The 21,308-nt window shown below is 32.2% G+C and overlaps 2 protein-coding genes across 2 annotated transcripts; one reads left to right on the top strand and one right to left on the bottom strand.

Annotated features, from left to right (window-relative positions):
• Positions 1-2,000: 2,000 nt before the first annotated feature.
• LOC110648831 (uncharacterized) lies at positions 2,001-4,833 on the top strand. The gene is made up of 6 exons (XM_021803186.2): positions 2,001-2,190; positions 2,471-2,552; positions 2,808-2,868; positions 3,838-3,917; positions 4,266-4,373; positions 4,565-4,833. Exons 1-6 carry the CDS (start codon positions 2,180-2,182, stop codon positions 4,625-4,627), a joined length of 405 nt encoding a protein of 134 aa, XP_021658878.1. The 5' UTR covers positions 2,001-2,179; the 3' UTR covers positions 4,628-4,833.
• A 1,311-nt stretch (positions 4,834-6,144) lies between these two features.
• Positions 6,145-12,655, bottom strand: LOC110648839 (zinc finger protein CONSTANS-LIKE 9). Its single transcript, XM_021803196.2, has 5 exons — positions 12,343-12,655; positions 10,892-11,599; positions 9,733-9,960; positions 7,848-8,152; positions 6,145-7,073 (listed from the first exon to the last, which is right to left on the bottom strand). Exons 2-5 carry the CDS (start codon positions 11,477-11,479, stop codon positions 6,944-6,946), a joined length of 1,251 nt encoding a protein of 416 aa, XP_021658888.1. The 5' UTR covers positions 11,480-11,599; positions 12,343-12,655; the 3' UTR covers positions 6,145-6,943.
• Positions 12,656-21,308: the final 8,653 nt, after the last annotated feature.

The following is a 21,308-nucleotide window of genomic DNA, read 5'->3' as shown; positions in this document are numbered from 1 at the left end:
CACCAGTGCATGATCCACGACAGGAGGCTGATATTCCTCTTTCAACAATATAGAAACCACACTTTGAGGATCGAATTCCACCAGCGCCTACTGAATGCCCCAGTGTCCATGTCAACTTGAGACCTTCAAACGCAACTCATAGCTCCCATGTTAGGACTATATTTGCTTGCCATTTTAGAGATTCTATATTTGTTTGCCATTTTCAATGGTCAATAGGCTAACAACTTGAGCATTGTTCACCAGTCAAATTGGCTAAATCAGGTGATACATTGTTCGCCATTATGACTGGCGAGCAATGAGTTGAAAACCTTGATTTGAAAAATAATTTTATCTTCACCATGGTTTTAAAAGAAATTTTTCTTCCTAATCCCCATGTTTTGAAAAATTTCTCTTAACATTCATCTCCAACTTTTGAGAAACTGTTTCAAATTCAGTAGCCCAAGAAAGGCCCAGCTAATCCCATTACAACTCAGGTTCTTCACTAACCACTCCAATGTGGTTCTCATAGGATCAAAAAAAGATATTCCATGAACTAGGAGGATTCAACAAGTGCCGCACTCTAGAGTAGAGCTGAACAGAATTCGGTTTAAATTAAAAATCGAATCAAATCGAGTTAATTTGGTTCAATCGATTTAATTTTAAAATTCAATCGGTTCAGTTCGGTTTTACATTATAAAATTTTCGGTTATTTCAGTTCGGTTTGATTTTAAAGAGAAAAAATTAATTAAATCGAACCGAATTGAATAATAATTTATATATTCAAATCAAACCGAATTGATTTTTGAATTGATTTATTTTTATAGAAAATTTATGAATTATATTTAATTATAAATTATTAATTATTTAATTTCATTGATTAATGGTTATTATGTTCAAATCAAAGTTAAAATTAGATCAAATAACTTGAAAATTAAATTTAAATTAAAAAATCAATAAAAAATAAAAACCGATTAGTTTAAATCAAATCGAATCAAAATAGAGCGATTTAATTCGATTTAATTTTTTATTCATTTAGATTCGATTTAATTTTTAAAATTTAAAATTTAATTTTTATAATTTAATTTGATTCGATTCGATTTGATTCGATTTAAATCGAATGCTCATCCTACTACTCGAGAGAGATAAGAACTCAATTCCTCCTCCTATGCGGGCATGACAATAATTCGGCTCCGAAAATAGATACTGAGCGTCACCAACAAATGAAAAAAAAAAAAGCAATCACTTTTCAATCACAATTATTTATATTTGTTATAAATTGATTATTTTATTTTTAAAATTTTAATATGTAAAATAATTTAATTATTTTATTATAAAATAAAATTATTAGGAATATTAAAATTATAAAAATTAAAATTTTTATATATTACAATTAAAGTAATTAAATAATTTATTTTTTAAAATTTAAAAATTAAAATATAATATAGTTTAAAATTTAAAAATTAAATAATTAATTTTTATAAATTTAGATATTAAAATGCTATATGGTGTAAAATTCATGGCCAAATTATAAATTTTCTTATTTTAAAAATATTTTTCTAATAACAGCTTTAACAGTTGCCTAGCTATGGCATGAGACGACAAAGAAAAAGAAATATCAGCTGCAACACAAGAGCAACAGCACCACTCTTCGTCTTCTGTTCTAATCACTCACCAGGTAACCCTACTTCTAGCAATCATCTCCTTTTAACTCTTTGTTTCTATTCAATGTGCACCAAGAATTTCTCCTGTACGTAGTACCTAAACCTTTTTTGATCGATTCTGAACCACCCCCTGTTGGAACGCTGAAGTAAACGATGGCCGAGGAAATCCTTATGCAAGAAATGATTAAACCCTTAAAAAAGATAAAATCTGTGCATAAAAAAGGCAAGAAGGCGAAGAAGAATCAAAAACAGTTTCAGGGTATTAAAGACGGTCAAAATAGACCCTAAAATGAAGAAACTACTTCGAAACAAGGCACGTGATTATAATTCTGATGATGATGACGACGAGTTTCTTGGCACTGGAGTTGAAAAGGCAGTTTCTTTCAAGGATGATGATAAGGACGATTTTGGCATTGAAGTTGATGGGTCGGAAATTGAAGGAGAAGACGGTGAAATTCAGCCGGGAATTACCAAATTCAGCGAAGGTTGTAGAGCATGTAGGATTGCCTTTATGAGTATTATGAAGAAGACTATATCTGATGATTCAATGGTTAGCTAGCTACATTGACTCTTGGGATTTTTCTTTTTTCTTGTTTTTTGGTTGAAGAGATGGAGAATGTGAAATTTTTAGTGGATTTGGAAGTTCAAGCGAGAGGCCAAGAAAGAGAAACAATTGCTATTTCAAATTTCACTTCATTTTATTTCTTTGATTATGCTGTTTGAATCTCAAATTTCGTTGGATAATATTCTCTTTGGCTGATTGTTTCCATCTTTCTATTTTTGTGCAATTATATCTATCTATGCTGTTACTCCTTCCTTTGACATAATAGGTGGAAGAGAAGGGGGCATGTCAAGCCTGCTTATTATTTAGATGCACATGAAAGTTTCTTATGGGGGTTGCTACAAAAGGAGGTATGATTTCTATATGATGTATGTTTTGTGTTTCAAGTTTATGTTACTATTTCTTTTTCCTCATACTGATAGATAATATTTACTGTTCATGTTGCTGGTGTTTTAGTGGTTAAGTTATTTAATGATATAAGTTAATTTCTCATAATTTTATTATGTTGTGTTCCTTTCAGAATCCATACTTGTTTGATTTTGTCTATTTTGTTCACTCTTCCTTTCACATTGAGACTGATTTTTCTTGTTTGTATCTTTAACCAGGTTAACAAGGCACAAAATGCACAGAAAGGATTAGATCCTTCAAGAACAAAAGATGCAAAAGGTATGCTCATCCACTTGGCAACTAGGATTTCAATCCTTCAATTCTTGATACTGCCAGTATTCCTGGGTTATGTATATAAATTAGTGCATGTTTGTCATTGGGATTGGAGGGCCAAAATTGCTTTTCAGGATTAAATGTTGTTGAAAAAAACAGTTTGGAAGAAGTTATTTTGTTATTTTAGTGTTCTTATGACTAAAACATGTCAAATTTAATTTTAAATTATTTTTTTAATTCTCTAACTAGTATTTTTCAAAAAAGTTTTTCTCAACAGTAGCTCTAACAGCAATGCTAAACAGGCCATTAAAAATTTCAGTTTTTCTTCCCTATAAGGTTTGCAAGGGACAAAAAGTGATACATATTTGTTGTATTCACATAGATGTTATATTTTCCTCATTTTCTAAGTATAGGCATTTATTGAATGAATTGGGGGTACTGCTTCTCTGTAACTTGACTGATCCTTTATCACAAAGCCATATCATAATGCTAATACTGTGAATTGTTAGTTGCTCTTTTACTTCGTTCGGAAGCCATAATGATATTGGTTTTTCAACATTTAGAATTGAGGCTTTGCAGCTTTTTTTGGTGAACCTCTGTTTCCCTTCTTGATATTTGAGAGGCTCTGGCCCTGTCCTTAGCTCAACCATGTTGGGGAGTGTCTGTTGATGGTGTGAGATTATCTTATTGAGACATGTCATGCTGTAGGAGTCTAATACATTCATGTTCTTTGTGTTTAAAAGCACAAAACAGTACGATATACCATGCATCTTGTTGCCATTATGCACCAAATTTGTTAATTATGTTTTTATTTGTAAGAAAGGCTTGTGTGATCCTTGTTTTGCTATTTTATCAGTGGTCAATTTTGACTTCAGAATGTGATTTTTGTTGTCTTATGATTAGTCCTTGTGTGATTTTTCTTCTCATGGCTTTAGCCCTTTCAGTTCAAGCTAAATGTTGCCTAAATCATGTCAGTGATAAAGAGGCGGAGAAAAGAAGCCTTCTTTTCTAAGTTAGGCAAGACACCAGTTTCTGTTTCTGACCCTAATGCTAAGGTTTGTGATTTCTATGTTCTTTCTTGGTTCAGCTCGGCCTGTTATATGAGGAGCTATTTCTGCATTTATTGCATATTTTTGGTGAATTATTTTATATATCTTAAAATATTCTTCCAATCTAATCTTCATGCTGGTTTCTCTCTAAACTATACTTTTGCCTAAAATGAGTTTGTGTGCCAAAGGTAATATTCATGATCTACAATAGAACTATAATTTCTGAGCTTTGACCAATTAACAATGGTTAATATTGCGCAATTGGACATTACGTTTGCTTTGTATCTACCTGTGGAACATATCTGGTTGTTCCATGTTTTCCATCCAGTTTGATGATGTTATCAGAACATGCAGGTTCATAAATCTTCAGGCGCAGTGGATAGTGAAGGGCCCTCTTGGGCTCCATTACGTGATAACTTCATGCTAACAAATTCCAAGTTGAAAGACTGGGATAGGATGCCAGTAAGACTTTATATTCTTGCAAATCTCTTTCCCTCACTCAAAAATACAAACACATACACAACACCTATGACTGAATCTATTGTTCTTGCACATTTCTCTCTCTCCAAAGCATGCACATACACACAACAGCTGCAGTTTGCTTGCATACTGGTTTTATTGTTGATATAAGAAATATCTGCCATATGATGCAGGATAAAGACGCAGCAGATGATATTGGGAAGATGTCTGAAGATAGTGGTTCTGATGATGATTGATATTGTTGACATAGTATTTTTGCTGGAAAAACTCCACGTCAACTTGGGGAAATTCATATAATGATATAATTATTGCACAGGAAAACATCACTTTGATTTCTTTTTGTAATGCATTATTTGAAAGGTTGAAGCAGAATGGTATTTGATTGTTTCCACTTGGATTTTTTCTTACTTCTTTCATGGAATAGAGATGGTACATTTGATCACCACGAATATAATAATAATAATAATAATAATAATAATAATAATAATAATAAATTCTCCTGGATCATGGAGGTTCAAAGGTTAACATAAATCGAACATAATTCATAGGACACCTTCCGAATAAATTTTAATAATTATCTATTAATGATGATACTCGCTCAAATACTATAGGCGTTCGCCCTTCGGGTTAGGAGAAAGGATACTTGCCCAATAAGATACAGACGTTCGCCCACCTAATGATGATACTCGCCCAAATACTATTAGGCGTTCGCCTCTTGAGTCAGCAGAAAGGGTGCTCAACCAACAAGATACAGACTTTGTCCACTAAGTGAGTGTAAGAACATTCGCTTAACTAGCTGCCCAAAAGGTACAAGGGGCATTCGGACATGAAAGGTCTTTCCCTCCCAAATACACAATTCCGAAATACTCTCATAATGAGTTAAAATCCTGACAGAAAGGTAACTCCTACATCAACAAGAACTCTATCACCAAAATAGTCTGAGATATTCAGGATTAACCCTTATCATAACACTCCTAATTCCAAAGGAAGTCTAAGTGATTCATATATATATATATATATATATATGAAGATTAACAGGTACACACTAGCTATTCTCTTTTTATTCTCTCAATTCTATTGTCGTTCTTCTGAATACTAACTTGAGCGTCGAAGTGATAAATAACTAACTCACACAGTACTCTCTTGTTTTGCAGATCCATACTCATAGAGATTCTTGTGACAGCATCAATCAACTTTAAGAATTATAACAAAGTTGTAATTGAACATAAATTTATAATATAAAACTCACTGAACTTTGAAATTTTGTATAGTAAAATTCTTTCAACTCTCAATTTTTGAGATTTAAAGTAGCAATGATGTGAACAATTTTCTTTATGACAAAATCAGCTATGATTTTCTTCACAGATTAAACATAAAAGAATCTTAGCCAAATGAGATAGTAAAACACTAAATAAATAACATCTAATTAAAAGGACTTTACGTTTAAAAAACATCAATAATTGTTTATGTTACATGTTACTTATAAACTAACTATTGGAAATCAAAAGAATTTTACTTAGCAAATTTTTAAAATTTAAGGAGTTTTATATTATATTTTTAAGTTCTGTGACAACTCTATTACAAATTCTAAAATTCAACTCTGTTACAAAATTCTAAAGTTCATAGACGGCTATTGAAATTTATCCAACACTTCCCTTGATATATAATGTAAAATAACAAAATAAATATTAGTCTTTGAATAAATTTCTACACATTTAATTGCATGAATAAATAAACCTAAACACAAAACAAATAAATAAATAAATACAAACTTGTATTTTTATCACTAGAAACAACCTTATTACCAGCATACATCATCATCCTGTTCTATTTGTGTTCACAAAAAAGAACGAGAACAAAAATTACAACTCTTCTGTCTAACCTTACCAAGCGTTTGGAACTGGATATACCCTCAACTACAATTATAGATTCTGTACTATACATGTCCAGTGGAAAACAAAAAGAAAGGAAAAAAAAAAATTACAACTGCAAGATCTTTGGTTGATCATGCAAACTGAGTTCAGTCACCCACCATGCTGTGGGAGCTGCTTTTATATAAGTGACCAGAGCAAGAAGCTAGGAGATAAATAGTCAACATTATGAGCACTGAGCATTTCTATGACTGCACAATTAAATATTTTCCTTTCCCTAGAGAATTACTGACCGGAACAAGTTGTTCAGAAAGGTAGAAAGGAAATCAAATTCATAGTTTAACAGCAAGGCAATCTATCGCCCTTGTTGGATGGATGATGTCAAAAACAGGTGTCCATTGTGTTGATGGAAACTTGTGCATCCGAACTTTATTAGTGAAGCACCAGAAACCAACTCTTTTATATGCAACATTTCTTCTCATTAATGAAGACTTGGACCCCCGTGATACAATCATACAGCTTGTCATTGCACAAGGAAAAACATTCATCATCGTCTGCCAGTGTTTAGGTAGTAGTAATTGATTATCTCAAAATAAACCTCAGTTTCTTTCCTTTTTCATTTTTTTTCTTTTTCCGTTTTTCTTCCTAAAAGCAAGTATAAAAATTGTACTCTCAAGAGTCTCAGTAGCTTCTGGTTTCGCTCAGTGGGTCATAATCATAAGTGTCACCAGCCTTGACGAATCGCCCCTTCACACGTCTTCTTACATCAGCCCTTGCTTTGCGCGAGGCATACCTCACCCTCTTCTCAAACCTGTAACAAAATTAGCCATACCATTAAACATTCAAGTCGTTCAAGTGGCAGAACAGCAATGCGCTGGAATCTGAAAATTAAACAAGAGTTGCAGCTAAATACATCCATTTTAGTTCTAGTCCAGAGTTCAAAAATGTTTACGGAAATCATAAAAAGGAAGGCTAAAAGATAGACATGCATATTTGTATTACTATGTTTTTTCTAAATAATTTTGTTCTCCAACCATTATCAATTAGACACCTTCAAAGATGGTCGAGAGATTAAATCCTTGACTGAAAGAATCTGTCTGAAGCTAAAACGAGAGTTCCATGCAAAAGTAACCATATTAGCAAAGCTTGAGAGATCACATATATAAATGTGTTTTTATGCATGAATTACAAATACTTTAATAAAGTAAATCACACAGACATACTTATCTATGCTCAGGTGCTTAAATTTATCTAATTCTTGCTAGTTATAAGACAATCATCAAACTAGACTGAATTTCAGTCTGCAAAAATTTTATTACCTGAAACATGAAATATCAGAAAATGGAAATAAAAGAGAAGACAGCGCGCGAAACTCTCAATTTCTTGAAGGCATGTAAGACATACACATATATACAACGAAGAAAATTACACTAGCCAATGACATTTTAAGGGTTCCTGTATAGTAGAAAACAAAGGCAGGAAAACTATAAGCACAAAGTGGCCAATGTAGTAATTCCAAGTGAAGATTGTCATAGTTAATGTCATAAATAGAGTTCTGATATTATTATGCAGGTAGTACACTTACTTGCGTGTCTTCTTTTTTTCCTTGTAACGCATTACAGCATTACTTCGGTTAGCTGATGGGCAGGAACTCTCAGGGCATGGAGGACACCATGGAGGTTCTCCCATGAGAAGCATTGAGGATGCCCCACAATCTTGATAATCTCCAACACTACTCTCTCCAGTAAGGCCAGAAAATGAGAGGCTTGAATGGCCTTGCCTTGTTGTAAAACATAGGACTGGTTCAGTTTTAGCACTCCTCATGGAATCAGCAGATGCTGCATAGCTGTATGCTGGCTGCATTGCGTTAACCAATCCAACTGACAATCCCTGGAGAAATCTAACCATAAGTACATTATGAACTCATAAGTAACTTCTGCTATCAACATTTCAGAATATATAGATAGAATTTATTAAACAAATTATCATACAGACGTATAAGGAGAAAAAAAAAAGTGTTTTAGGTAGGTTGGCTAAGGGGCTTAAATTTAATTTAGGAAATACAAATCAAATGTATGTTAAAGATCCAAAATATTAAGGCTCAAAGTTTCAAAAGGCATTTCAACTATATATGCATAACCACAATTAACCATATTGACAAGTACTGATAATAGTATCTTTCATAATGAGAGAGGTGATTACTTGAACATAAGAAGGGTGTACAAAGAGAGTTTCATATTAGATGTTGTCACTTGTGAGAACAGAGAAATGCATAATGCCCATTCTTAGCTACAGTCTAACACCGTATGATTAACAGGATGCAATATCTGCATTCAATGACCACGAAAGAAAAGAAAAGGACTAAAGGATGATTACTACAATCCTTTCCTTAATCAATGTAAATGGAAAACACTATACTCCCAGGTGAATCAAAGTAAATGCAACAGACTTTACTCAGGCACATGCAAATGTTATCTTTATCAGGAACATGATGAAACCTATCACATTATGATGAACAAACAGGTTGAACTTGGCATGTCATAGCAAGTGGTGGCATCTTTGTAGAAAGTTTCATGCATAGCATTTCCCAGTTCCTCCTCCTTTTGGGGAGTACCCTTGCTTTAGGGTTGAGGAATGGCCTAATGATAAAAAAGTGTGAACTTTGCCACTTTTCACACTTTTTTTTTACAATTATATGCAAATCTTTTAATTTGATCAATTAGGTTCATAAACTTTAATTAGTCTTATAGTTGTATCCTCAGTTAACTATTCAAAATTGTCATTAATTTTTTAATGTGGGCATGGGAGATACACTATACTGAAGCAAATTTAGGATGCATTTAACTTCCCTCAAGCATATATGATTTGACAACAGAGATCTATGTGGCAGTGGTCCATCTAATTTAATAGCCATATATGCTTCAGGAAGTGAAGCATATATTAGTGTCCACATTAACAAATTGATGGTGATTTTGGATAAAGTAATGACTAACAATGTGGTTGTAACTTGTAACACTAATTACAGTTTATGATATGAATTGATAAAAGTAAAAAATGGATATAATTGTAAAAAGCCCCAAAGTTTACCATGTACATCAAGTAAATTGCATTTGATTAAGGTGAAGCCTGTGAAACCCCTGCCTTGCACGCACACACACATATTTGGGTAGTTATGCCTTTGGGAATTTATCTTCACATTTTTCTGGATGGAAATTGGGCTATGGGAAAATATCACACTTTTGCAGTCATGTTAATTGCATCAAATAAGCAGGCATCAATGAAACTACCCTCTTCTATCATTTCCCAACAAAATGTGATGATGCCCTATTATATTTTGATCAGATCAAGGGGGCTGAAAATCATGCATGCCATTTGAACCATAGAATGTGAAACAAGAAGTTAAACAAATGAAAAAGGCCATGTCAAATAAGATATATTAGTAGCATAAACGTAGGATAAGAAGAGAGAACCTCAGCCTCCACTGCACCCTGACAATTGGAATCAACCGTAGACATGTCCTTTGTCCCAAATAAGCTGTCAATCCCACCATTCTCAAAAAGCTCTTCTGAATTATTGAGGGTAAAACCAAAGAGTTCTTCATAGTTTTCAAGATTCAAATCCACTTCATCCATATTGAAGTCCTCATAAAGATCATCATCTCCACAAAGTGCAGGACCTTTAGTTCCAGGACAGCATAACTGCATTTAATAATGTGAAGTTTGCAACTGTCCTTAAGAAATATAAGAATAAATCACAAGTACGCAAATACAAGCAAAAATAATGCTTCAACATTCATTTTAATTTGCTGACAAGATTCAATTTTGTTGAACTTTGACAAGAATGATGTCCTAAAGATCAAAGTCCAAAAGTCCTTAAAAACTCTGAAGCCAAATAAGAAGTGGACTCGACTGATCTGCTCTTGCAGTCACTGAAAGAGGAGAGGGAAAAACAAAAAAAGAAAGTCTCTCCCAATGTGCAGTATAATCATCCTCACCAAAAATGAAATAACTTTTCCCAAACAAATAAAGCTTCAGCGGATAGGGTTTTGCAAAGTTTAATTAAGCTGCTCCATCCGATATGGAAGAATTGAAGACTCCAATCAGATATTTGATAAACCATAACTAGAGAAACAACTAGAAATTGTAAGTACCTGACTGTAAACAGTATTGACAATCAAGTACTGTCATTACTGCAAATATCATGCACATAGGACACAAAAAGTCAAAAACTATCCTAGGATTAGTTCGAAAAATGAAAGAAACCTTTGTGAAAATAAATTTCTAACCAAAGAAATACATTGGAAATTCTATAACCTTGGTTGCACCCTGAGGTTTCGCGCTTCAACACTAAGATGTCTAAGGTTTACTCTTAAGGAACAGTTCAAACAATCTGTGATGGCGAAGAAGATTGTCTTTTAAGGAACTTCGAATTTTTACAACTACTATAGTGCCACTTCATAGCTAGAGATCTAAAGGGTGAAAGTATAGATTCCCCTGCAAACCAGAAGTTTGAATCACATTAGTGACAAAGACTGCCAACAAATCCAAGTGCTGGATACCTGAGATTTCCTACAAAAAAAAAATTTAATTACAACTTCAACCCGATGAACATTCCAAAACAACTGCATACCTTTGGCAAAGGCGCATTTGCAGATCCTACTGGCTGCTCTGGATTGTTTGACATAGAGATCAATTCAGGCATTGAAGAAGTTCCATCATAAACACTTGATTTAGCCATATCACGTGCCTTATCAGCAGGAACAGCACCTGATACATTTTGGTTAATTGCATTCTCATTAGGACCCCATTTGCTAGTGGAGCTATTCTCAGCGATGCTCATCAGTCCCAACTCCTGCTCGCAAGTAGATTCAGCAGTAGAGGGGAAGTCCAAAACAAAAGACCATAATGAAGAAAGCTCAGAAGCTGACGGACAGCCAGAGTAGCAATTGATTGTTTGCCTTTTATGGGTGGTAGTTGAAGAAGAGTTGCCATGAACCATCCAATCACAATTCTGACAAAGAGAGATACTCTCTTCGGAACATCTAATCAATGCTGGTTGTGAATTGCATCTTTCACATAAGAGGTTTCTTGAATGCCTTTTGGACAAAGCATTAGCAGAGTGCACATTTCTATCACAGGATAAACATAAACATGCAGCATCAGACCTGCAATAAACCATGGACCTCTGATCCCCACAAAAATCACAAATGTAACCCATGTTCCAACTTAGTCTCTTAAGTCTCTTCCTCCCTAGAACAAACTAACTCCAAACCAAATCAGATGCCAGCCAAAAAGTCAGCTTCTTGATGAAGGAAAATTCCACTGGGGGCTTCACAACCTTCAAAAAGTGCCACAAGAAGACAAATTTAGTGTTTCTGCTACAAATATAACAATAATAAAGGTAGATTTGCAGTTCAATGAGATAACAAGAATGTCACTCCCGAATCTATACTGCTCTTAAGAGCTAAATTAGCAATTTTATTTCACTTTTTTTCCCCTAAGTGGTAACAAAAACCCAAAAAAAAAAAAGGAAAAAAGAGGAGAATAACTCCATAAAATAGGCAGAAATTGAGAAAAAAAATATATTAAAAACCATTTGGGGAAATTTTTGCTTAAAGTAAAAGCACTTTTTTCCATATGCACAGCTTTGTTGTTTGTTTTTTGATAAAAAGGAAAGGAAAGGAAATTCCCCAGGAAAATCAACAACTACACAAAACAACACCAATTATGAGCTATTACTATTGCTGAATAGATTAAAAAAAAATCATATGATGTGGGCGTACAAATAAAGCAATCATATCCAATAAAAAATTTTGAAAAAAAAAAAAAAAGCTTTAACGAACCCAAAACAAGAACAAAAAAAAAACAGAAAAACTCATGAAATTGATACCTAAAATCACAAACAAACACAAGAACCTACAAGGATCAAGAAAAAGCAAAAGATATCAGATAATTAACGAGCTACACAATAAACACAGCAACCAAAAACAAAAAATAAAAATCAAGGATCCATATCTTACTTTCTCCACCTCAAGAACTACAAAAAAAATAAATAAACAGAGAAAATATAAAGAAAATTACCATATAAAGGAACAAGATCTGCAAAAGAGATTTGAATACTAGTATAAAAACACTGGAAAAGAAAAAGGATTTATAAAAGGAAGAAGAAAGAAACCCAAGAACAGAGAAAGCTTCTTCTGGAATCAGTCACTCCAACTTTCCTCTATCTAATGCAAAAAAATAAAAATGGGGAAAAAAAAAAGAGAAAAATCAGGTAAAAAATTAGCTTAGAAAGTAAGAGAAGAGATGGATAGATAATGGGTGGGTTGTATAGGAAAGGAAGTGTGACATATGCTGATATAAAAGTGCAGAGAAAAGGGAAAAGTTCAAGCCTTTTCTCCCCCTTGGTCCCTCCTCTTATTATTATTATTATTATTATATACAAAAATATTTTTTTTAATTTAAATTAATTTTAAATTTTTGTTTTGATTTGTCGTTGTGGTCCTCAAAGTGAAAAGTGTTGATTAATTAATTATCACTTTATGAGCTTTTCTGTGTAGTCTTTTGTCATACGTGGACATTTCTCTGTAATAGTAATTGCAAAGATAATTGTAATAAATGTTTTTTTTTTAATCTTATTAATGATGTAATAAAGAAATTTTATTCCTTCCATGTGAATCTCAGTGACAAATGAGAAAATCAAAATCGTTAGTAGTTCGCGGATTACGAGGAAGGAAACTAAACTCCGTTGCTTTAGCATTTTCTTTGCTTTATGAGGGCAAATATATCAACAAAATCTTTTTATATAAAAAAAAAAAGCTTAATTGTAAAAAAAAAAAAATTTCAGAAATATTCATTTTTTAGTGAACTCTAATAAAATGAATTTTATTATATATAATTAAATTTAAAATAAATTAAAATTTATAAATCATATTTATGAAGGTTTAGAATTTATATATTAAATATTTATTATTAAATTTATTTATATAATTAATTAATTATAAAATATTAAAAAGGCTTAAAATTTTAACAATTAGCCTTATAATAAAATGGTTATAATTTTTTTAAAATTAATTTTAATTAAAATTTTTTATAATTTCAGAGAGCATTATAATGCAAATTAAATTTTCAATTAAAGGTAGGCCATGCCATCCGCTTTATGCTAGAAATGCACATTTTTATTTTCTCTTTTCCTTTGCAGAATTCAAAACGCAAATTACTCGGAGAATTTGAGACCCGGCGGCATTGCCCATCACAAGGAATTTTTAAAAAACGTGTTTGTTTTTCTATTGTATTTATTTAAAAAGTTTAATTTAGTTTACTTTTAATTTTTTTAATTAATTTATTTTTAATTTTTTTATTTAAATTAACTTAAAATTTTAAATTTAAATTTAATTTAATTCAAAAATTAGAATTTATGAGTTAAATTTATTAATTTTTTGATTTAAATTAAAAATTAAGGAGTTTAATTCCTTAATTTTAAAGAAAATTTTTAATTTATTGATTTAAACTCAAAAATTAATAAACTTAATTTCTCTATTTTCTTTTTCAGTTCAATTAAGTTTAAATTAAAAATTTTAAATTAAATTAGATAAAAAAATTAAAAAAAAATTAAATTAAGTTTTTTTAATAAATAAAGAGATGTAATTGAGGTTTAAGTTCTAAATTAACTCAAAATTTTTATTTTATATTTAATTTAATTAAAAAATTTAAATTTATTAATTAAATTTATTAATTTCTTCATTTAAATGAAAAATTAAGAAGTTTAATTTCTTAATTTTTAGGTTTAATTTTTTTATTTAAATTTAAAATTTAAGAAACTTAATTTTTTAATTTTTCTTTTTTAAATTAAATTAATTTTAAAAAAAAAAAATTACAATTACAAGCGGTATTTTATTTGTATTCATGTGGGCGAGGCGACCATAGTTTGTAGGAGAAATGATTCCATACTTTAGTATGTGCTACGTCTCCTATATGTGCATGTAACTCATTTTTTATATTTTCTTAACTCAATTTTTATATTCTAAAAAAAACTAAAATTTTAATTAGGACCCAGTGCGGTCCAGCACCTTCTTTGAAGTCTTTGCTCTACTCTGCTCTCCTTAATGGTGACTGCTGTGATAGGCAACACTTGTGGCTTGGATCGGAGTTTGGGCTTGTTAGCATAATTAGAGTAATTAGCATGATTATAAGAGATTTGTGTAGTATAATTATAATAATTAGTATAATTATAAAAGATTTATATAGCATAATTACAGCAATTAACATGATTATAGGAGATTTGTATAGTATAATTATAGCAATTATTATTCTTATCTAAATTAGCTCATATTTTCATGTATAAATAGATATAATATCTCTGTAAATAAGACAGATAAATACACAATCCTTTCCTTCATTACTTGTATTATTTTTTCTAACATGGTATCAGAGCCGTAAAACTTTTATTTCTAGTTTATGGGGTCTCTCTTCTCTCTCTACAACCTGTTCTGGTTCATTCTTTCATTCCTGTTATTATACAATTTTTTTGTTCTCCTCATCTTGTTATCAATGGAGAAATCTAGTATTTCAAAACTTATTACGACAGTTCTGACTGGTTCCAACTATAATATTTGGGTTCAAGGAATGAAAAGTTTTTTTATAGGTCGCAAGCTTTGGCGTATTGTTACCGGAGATATCACTACGCCGACAAGAGAGAACGATAAAACTAATGCAAAATTTGCTGACCGTCTTGAGGATTGGGATAGTAAAAATCATCATATCATCACCTGGTTTCGCAATACCTCTGTCTCGTCCATCCACATCCAATTTGCTAATTATGACTCTGCAAAAGAAATCTGGGATTTTTTTGCTAATCGATATCAGACCACTGAACTTGCCTACTATTATCAGTTGTGGACTACTCTTCATAATCTGAAACAAGAAGCAGGTCAATCTGTGAATGATTTTCTTGCCTAGGTCCAACCCATTTGGAATCAAATATCTCAGGCCAAAATTAGTGAAGATCATCTTCATCTCATTCAAATTCTAATGGCTCTTCGATCAGAATATGAGGCCGTTCGAGCGTCCCTACTATATCGAAATCCAATCCCATCATTGGATACTGCTATTCAAGAGACTATTTTTAAAGAGACTCGTCTCAGTTTGGATAAAACTCATTAATTTGAAACTGCTCTTACACCTACTCAATCCTCACATTAGAAATCTGGCAATCAACTCTGTAAAAATTGTAATCAAATTGGTTATACTTTTGCATATTGGCCTACTATAGAATGCAGATATTGTCACGGTTATGGTCATATTCTTGAACATTGTCCCACACGCCCTCCAAGACCAAAAGGAGGACATTCTAAATTCAAGAATATCTCAAAGCCTGGATCTTCCTCTGTCACTGCTGTTGCTGCTACTGAAGGTTCTACTGCCATCACCATGAGTGATCTTGAGGCACTATTCAAACAGGTTATCTCTTCTAATTTTCCTGCTGACATGTCTGCCACTCCGGGTAATTCTTATTGGTTTTTTGACTCCGCATGTTGTACCATTAATCTTAAATTCTTGTCTTTTGCAAAACCTGTATCTTCCTTACCACCAATCCATACTGCAAATGGTACTAAAATGAACATCACACATACTGGTCATGTGTCTACCTCAAATCTTCATCTCCCTAACACCTATTATATCCCTAATTTGGCACTCAATCTTATTTTTGTTGGTTAGTTGTGTGAAAAAGGACTAAATGTTATTTTTTTTTTCCCCATGGTGTCCAGGTACAGGATCCACAAATGGGACAAATTCTTGGGGAGGGTCGCAGAGTGGGTCGATTATTTGAGCTTGCATCTTTACATCTTCCTCAGATATTTGTGTCTGCAGCTACAATCCCTAATTCCTCCATTCACCAATGGCATCTTTGTCTTGGTCATGCTTCTGCCAGTAAAATTCAACCTTTAATTTTTCGTGGATTATTAGGATCTACTAAGTTTGAGTCATTTAATTGTTTAAATTATCAGCTTGCAAAACAACCTGCATTATCTTTTTCTCATAATAATACTTCTTCAGATACTCTTTTTGGTTTAATTCATTCTAACATTTGGGGTCCTTTTCCTATTTTTTCAATAAATGATTTTCATTATTTTGTAATATTTATTGATGATTATTCTCGGTTTACTTGGATATATTTTTTGAAATATCGATCTGAGTTATCACAAATTTACATCACATTTACAAAAATGATTAAAACTCAGTTCTCTTGTGACATTAAAATTCTCCGAACAGACAATGCCATGGAATATCGAGATTCTTCTTTACTTCAGTTTCTTAGTCAACAAGGCACCGTTGTTCAACGTTCTTGTCCTCACACCTCTCAACAGAATGGGCGAGCCGAACGCAAGCATCGCCATATTCTTGATTCTGTACGTACTCTTCTTCTTTCTGCCTCATGTCCAGAAAAATTTTAGGGAGAAGCAGCTCTTCATGCTGTTTATATTATTAACCGTCTTCCTACCTTGCTTCTTCATAATTTATCTCTTTTTAAAAAGTTGTTTGGATAACCTTCTGATTATTCCATCCTTAAACCTTTTGGATGTATTTCTTTTGTTCTTTTACAACCTCATGAACATACTAAATTAGAACCCCGTGCTCGTCTATGTTGTTTTCTTGGTTATGGCATTGAACACAAAGGGTATCGTTGTTGGGATCCTGTTTCTAATAAGTTACGCATCTCTCGTCATGTTATCTTTTAGGACAATACTATATTCTCTTCTCTTTCCAAATTTCATCACTCTGTCAATACTGACTCTCTATTTTTTACTGACTCCTCCAAAGAGCTGTTTCCAAGTCCTGATCTAGGTGATTGTGATGTGCTCAATATTAGCCTAACTACACTTGCCCCTGTTGAATCTGCACCAATTGTTGATCCAGTACCTGCGCCTGCATCTCCTCCTAACACTACTCTTCGTCGTTCTACCCGTGTAAGAGAAACTCCTCATTATCTTTCTGATTTTCAATGTTACTCTACTATTGCAACCCTTCATGAGTCTCATTCTTATTGTGAGGTAAGTACTGACCCTCTTTGGCAGCAAGTTATGACCGACGAACTTCAGGCTTTAGAGAAAACTCATACTTGGGATTTAGTTGATCTTCCACCAAACAAGACCCCTATTGGTTGCAAATGGATTTACAAAATCAAGACCCGTTCTGATGGAACTATTGAACGCTACAACGCTCGCTTAGTAGCCAAAGGGTACACTCAAGAGTATGGTATCGACTATGAAGAAACTTTTGCTCCAGTGACCCGATTAACATCTATTCGCAGTCTCTTAGCTATTGCTGCAGTTCGTAAATGAAAACTTTTCCAGATGGATGTCAAAAATGTTTTTCTTCATGGTGATTTAACAGAAGAGGTTTATATGCATCCTCCTCCTGGTTATCATTCTCCTCATAAGGTTTGCAAACTTCGACGAGCCTTATATAGATTAAAACAATCTCCCAGGGCCTGGTTTGCCAAATTTAGTTCCACTCTTGCTCAACTTGGTTTTCTCTCTAGTCCACATGATTCTGCATTATTCACTCGCTAAACTGACAGTGGTATTGTTCTTCTGTTGCTTTATGTTGATGATATGATAATAACAGGAGATGATTCATCTGGTATTTCAGAGTTACAACATTATCTCAATCAGCATTTTGAAATGAAAGACCTAGGTTCTCTCAGCTATTTTTTGGGTCTTGAAGTTTCTCAAAATTCTGATGGCTATTATCTATCTCAAGCCAAGTATGCATCCGACTTACTTTCTCGAGCAGGCATCACTGATAGCAAAACAGTATCAACCCCATTAGAGCTCAATTGCAAACTTACACCTCTTGATGGCACTCCTCTTGATGATCTTGCTTTATATCGACAGCTTATCGGGAGTCTTGTTTATCTCACAGTTACTCAACCTGATATTTCATATGCTGTTTATCTGGTCAGCCAATTTATGTCTGCCCCTCGCTCAACTCATTTATCTGTAATACTTCGAATCCTTTGTTATATCAAAGGCACTCTTTTTTATGGTTTGCACTTTTCCACTACCTCCTCCCTAGTATTATCTGGCTACTCTGATGCTAATTGGGCTGGTGATCTAACAGATCGTCGCTCTACTACTAATTATTGTTTCTTCTTGGGTAATTCTCTTATCTCTTGGCATAGCAAAAAGCAAACTGTTGTTGCATGTTCTAGCACAAAATTTGAATATCATGCTCTTGCTAATGCTACATTTAAATTACTTTGGTTACGGTGGTTATTAATTGATTTGGGTGTCACTCATTCTTCTGCCACAATGCTTCATTGCGATAATAGAAGTGCCATACAGATTTCTCATAATGATGTATTTCATGAGCGTACCAAACACATCGAAATTGATTGTCATTTTGTACGTCATCATGTTGCTCATGGCACCATATGTTTGATTCCTATCTCCTCTGTCAGCCAAACCGTTGATATATTCACCAAAATGCATCATCCCGCTCACTTTCAGGATCTCTTAAGCAAACTCAAGTTGGCACCTGTGCTACCACCTTGAGTTTGAGGGGGGGGGGTGTTAGCATAATTACAGCAATTAGCATGATTATAGGAGATTTGTGTAGCATAATTACAGCAATTAGCATGATTATAGAAAATTTGTGTGGCATAATTACAGTAATTATTATTCTTGTCTAAATTAGCTTATATTTTCATGTATAAATAGATATAATATCTCTGTAAATAAGACACAGACAAATACACAATCCTTTCCTTCATTACTTGTATTCTTTCTTCTAATAGGGCTCATCTGTTTCTCATGCAACGGAGAGCTGATGACTTAGGCTATTAGAGTGTCCTTCTCTAGTTTATTTTCAAATTTTCTAGTTTTTACTCCTCTTTGCTTTGTTTTGGTTGGGGCTATGGTTTTCCGTCTTAGTTTTGCTGTGTGGTGGCACCGGTGGAACAAGATTTGTGCTGTGGGTGCTTTTGTTTTGGCCGATGGCGCACTATAGTGGTTCACTGGGATAGAGATCTGGTTTGGCTTTCTCTAGTGGCTTCAGAAATTTTCCTTCTAATGGGCTGTGGCTTCTGAGACAGCTTTGGATTTTAGATTGCTTTTGTTTGTTTGAGTTTGAGCCAAGTGGGTAATCGAAGGGACTCAAACTCGAAATCTGTTATTTTTTATACTTTAAAGATAAGAAAAATCAATCAGATTATTTTGATTGGCTTTTAATATTATTACTTTAGTCTTAAGCCGGCTATATTTTTTAATGATTAATAAATTAAAAATTTTTAAATTTAAAAATTAGTCAAAAAATTTAAAAAAAAATGTTATAAATATTGCATCATTAATGCTTGTAATTTAATAACATTCAACTTTACATTTATTGTCATTTCTCATTTAAAGAAAAACAAGGATCATATATTTTTATTTGGTCGGAAAAAATTATTAAGAGAGTTAATTGATCTAAAAAGTCAATAATCACATTAGCTTTCAATAAAAATTTTATGTCAAATAGACTCTTTACAATAAAATTTTGGCTTAAATTAATATTTAATTTAAATTTTGCTTCAAATTAATTAAAAAAAAAAAACGCATACACATGAGGAGATAAATATTAAAACCATTAGTTTTGTGAGACTAAAGTCATTTTCTTTCATTAATTAGTGGTTGGATCATAGTGTGGAGTTCATCCAAGGTGACATTTACCTACAAAATCAGGAGATTTGAATTTTAAAATCGTTTTTATTAGGAGAGTTTTATCATAATATCATCTTTAGTTTGAGCATGAGATATCACATAGTTGAATAAAAAAAAACAAAAAAATTATGATTTAGCATCCAAAAACCTTACTCAAATGGGTTTTCTAATTCTATTCATTATGTTCAACATGGCAATATTACTTAGAAAGTGTGTGTTTAGTTTAGCTGTTAGGTATATATCATGTTATTTTATTATTGAGATAAACATATAATTTTTAATTTATTATGAACTATATATAAGAACTAAAAATATTTTAAAAAAAATAATTATTTTATTGTATATATATATATTTTTATCATATAAGAATGAATATAATAAATAGTTTAATTATTATTTATAATATTTTTACATTTACATATTATTTTTTATAATTATAACTAATTTGTAGCCATAAAAAAATTTTGTAATTAATAAAGGAACGAAAACCTAACATATTCAATTAATAAAAAAAATTAAAAAAAAAACACGTGTTCTAATAAAACTGGAGCTGGCTAACTAAGTAAAAGTAGATAGCTAAGTATACAGGGAATTAGTAACGAAAGCTTATAAGTTAAATTGTTAATTTTGAAATAATTATATTATAAGATTAATATTAAAGAAAAATAATCTCAAAATAAAGAGTGGATTCTAATCAAGTGTAGAGAAACAGCGTCTTCTTATTTAATAATTAAAAATATATTATTTATTTAAAATTATATCTTTTTTTTTAAATAATACAAATGTATATGGAAAACAGTAATAAAACTCGATATTTTAAAGAAATTATGTCAATTTTATTAAGATACTTTATTAAGAAATTATGGAAGAGCCCTTCGATCTGATTAAAACTTCAATTGGAGATGGGATGGGAAACTGACCCAATCTCTGAAAGCAGGTGGTGGGTGAGATGGCTCAGGCTGAGAACCATCTAAACAACTACTTGTTCAGATAAAAGAACTTGTACGTAAGTCACCCACATGACAAGACAAAGAAAAGACATGTGGGATTCAACGCCACATTTCCCAAACTACCCTTCTCTCCTACAACTATTAAATTAAATTAAATTTAAATTATTTTCTGTTTGGATTATGGATTTGGTTAGACCATTTAATTATATGGATAAAATGTTTGACTTTCTAACAACTTTTCCTGTTAGCAAAATCTAAGGTATAAATCAACAAAAGCCCAGATTTTGTCAAGACAACTGACAAATCATAATCATGTCCCCTTAAATTAAAATCCCAATTCCTATATCCCAATACTTTCCAGCCACCCTCTGCATTGCTGGGGAAATTATTATCCTTT

This window comes from Hevea brasiliensis, chromosome 7 (assembly GCF_030052815.1).
Source record: "Hevea brasiliensis isolate MT/VB/25A 57/8 chromosome 7, ASM3005281v1, whole genome shotgun sequence".
In the NCBI taxonomy this organism is placed as follows: domain Eukaryota; kingdom Viridiplantae; phylum Streptophyta; class Magnoliopsida; order Malpighiales; family Euphorbiaceae; genus Hevea; species Hevea brasiliensis.
This window is presented reverse-complemented; position numbering and strand designations above follow the sequence as displayed.

Coding starts and splice junctions, on each gene's coding strand:
- LOC110648831 (XM_021803186.2), top strand. Junction 2,553..2,807: donor GGGGGTTGCTACAAAAGGAG/GTATGATTTCTA, acceptor ATCTTTAACCAG/GTTAACAAGGCACAAAATGC. Junction 3,918..4,265: donor TTTCTGACCCTAATGCTAAG/GTTTGTGATTTC, acceptor CAGAACATGCAG/GTTCATAAATCTTCAGGCGC.
- LOC110648839 (XM_021803196.2), bottom strand. CDS start 11,479: ATGGGTTACATTTGTGATTTTTGTGGGGATCAGAGGTCCATGGTTTAT. Junction 8,153..9,732: donor AGGGTGCAGTGGAGGCTGAG/GTTCTCTCTTCT, acceptor AGATTTCTCCAG/GGATTGTCAGTTGGATTGGT. Junction 7,074..7,847: donor GAAAAAAAGAAGACACGCAA/GTAAGTGTACTA, acceptor ATTTTGTTACAG/GTTTGAGAAGAGGGTGAGGT.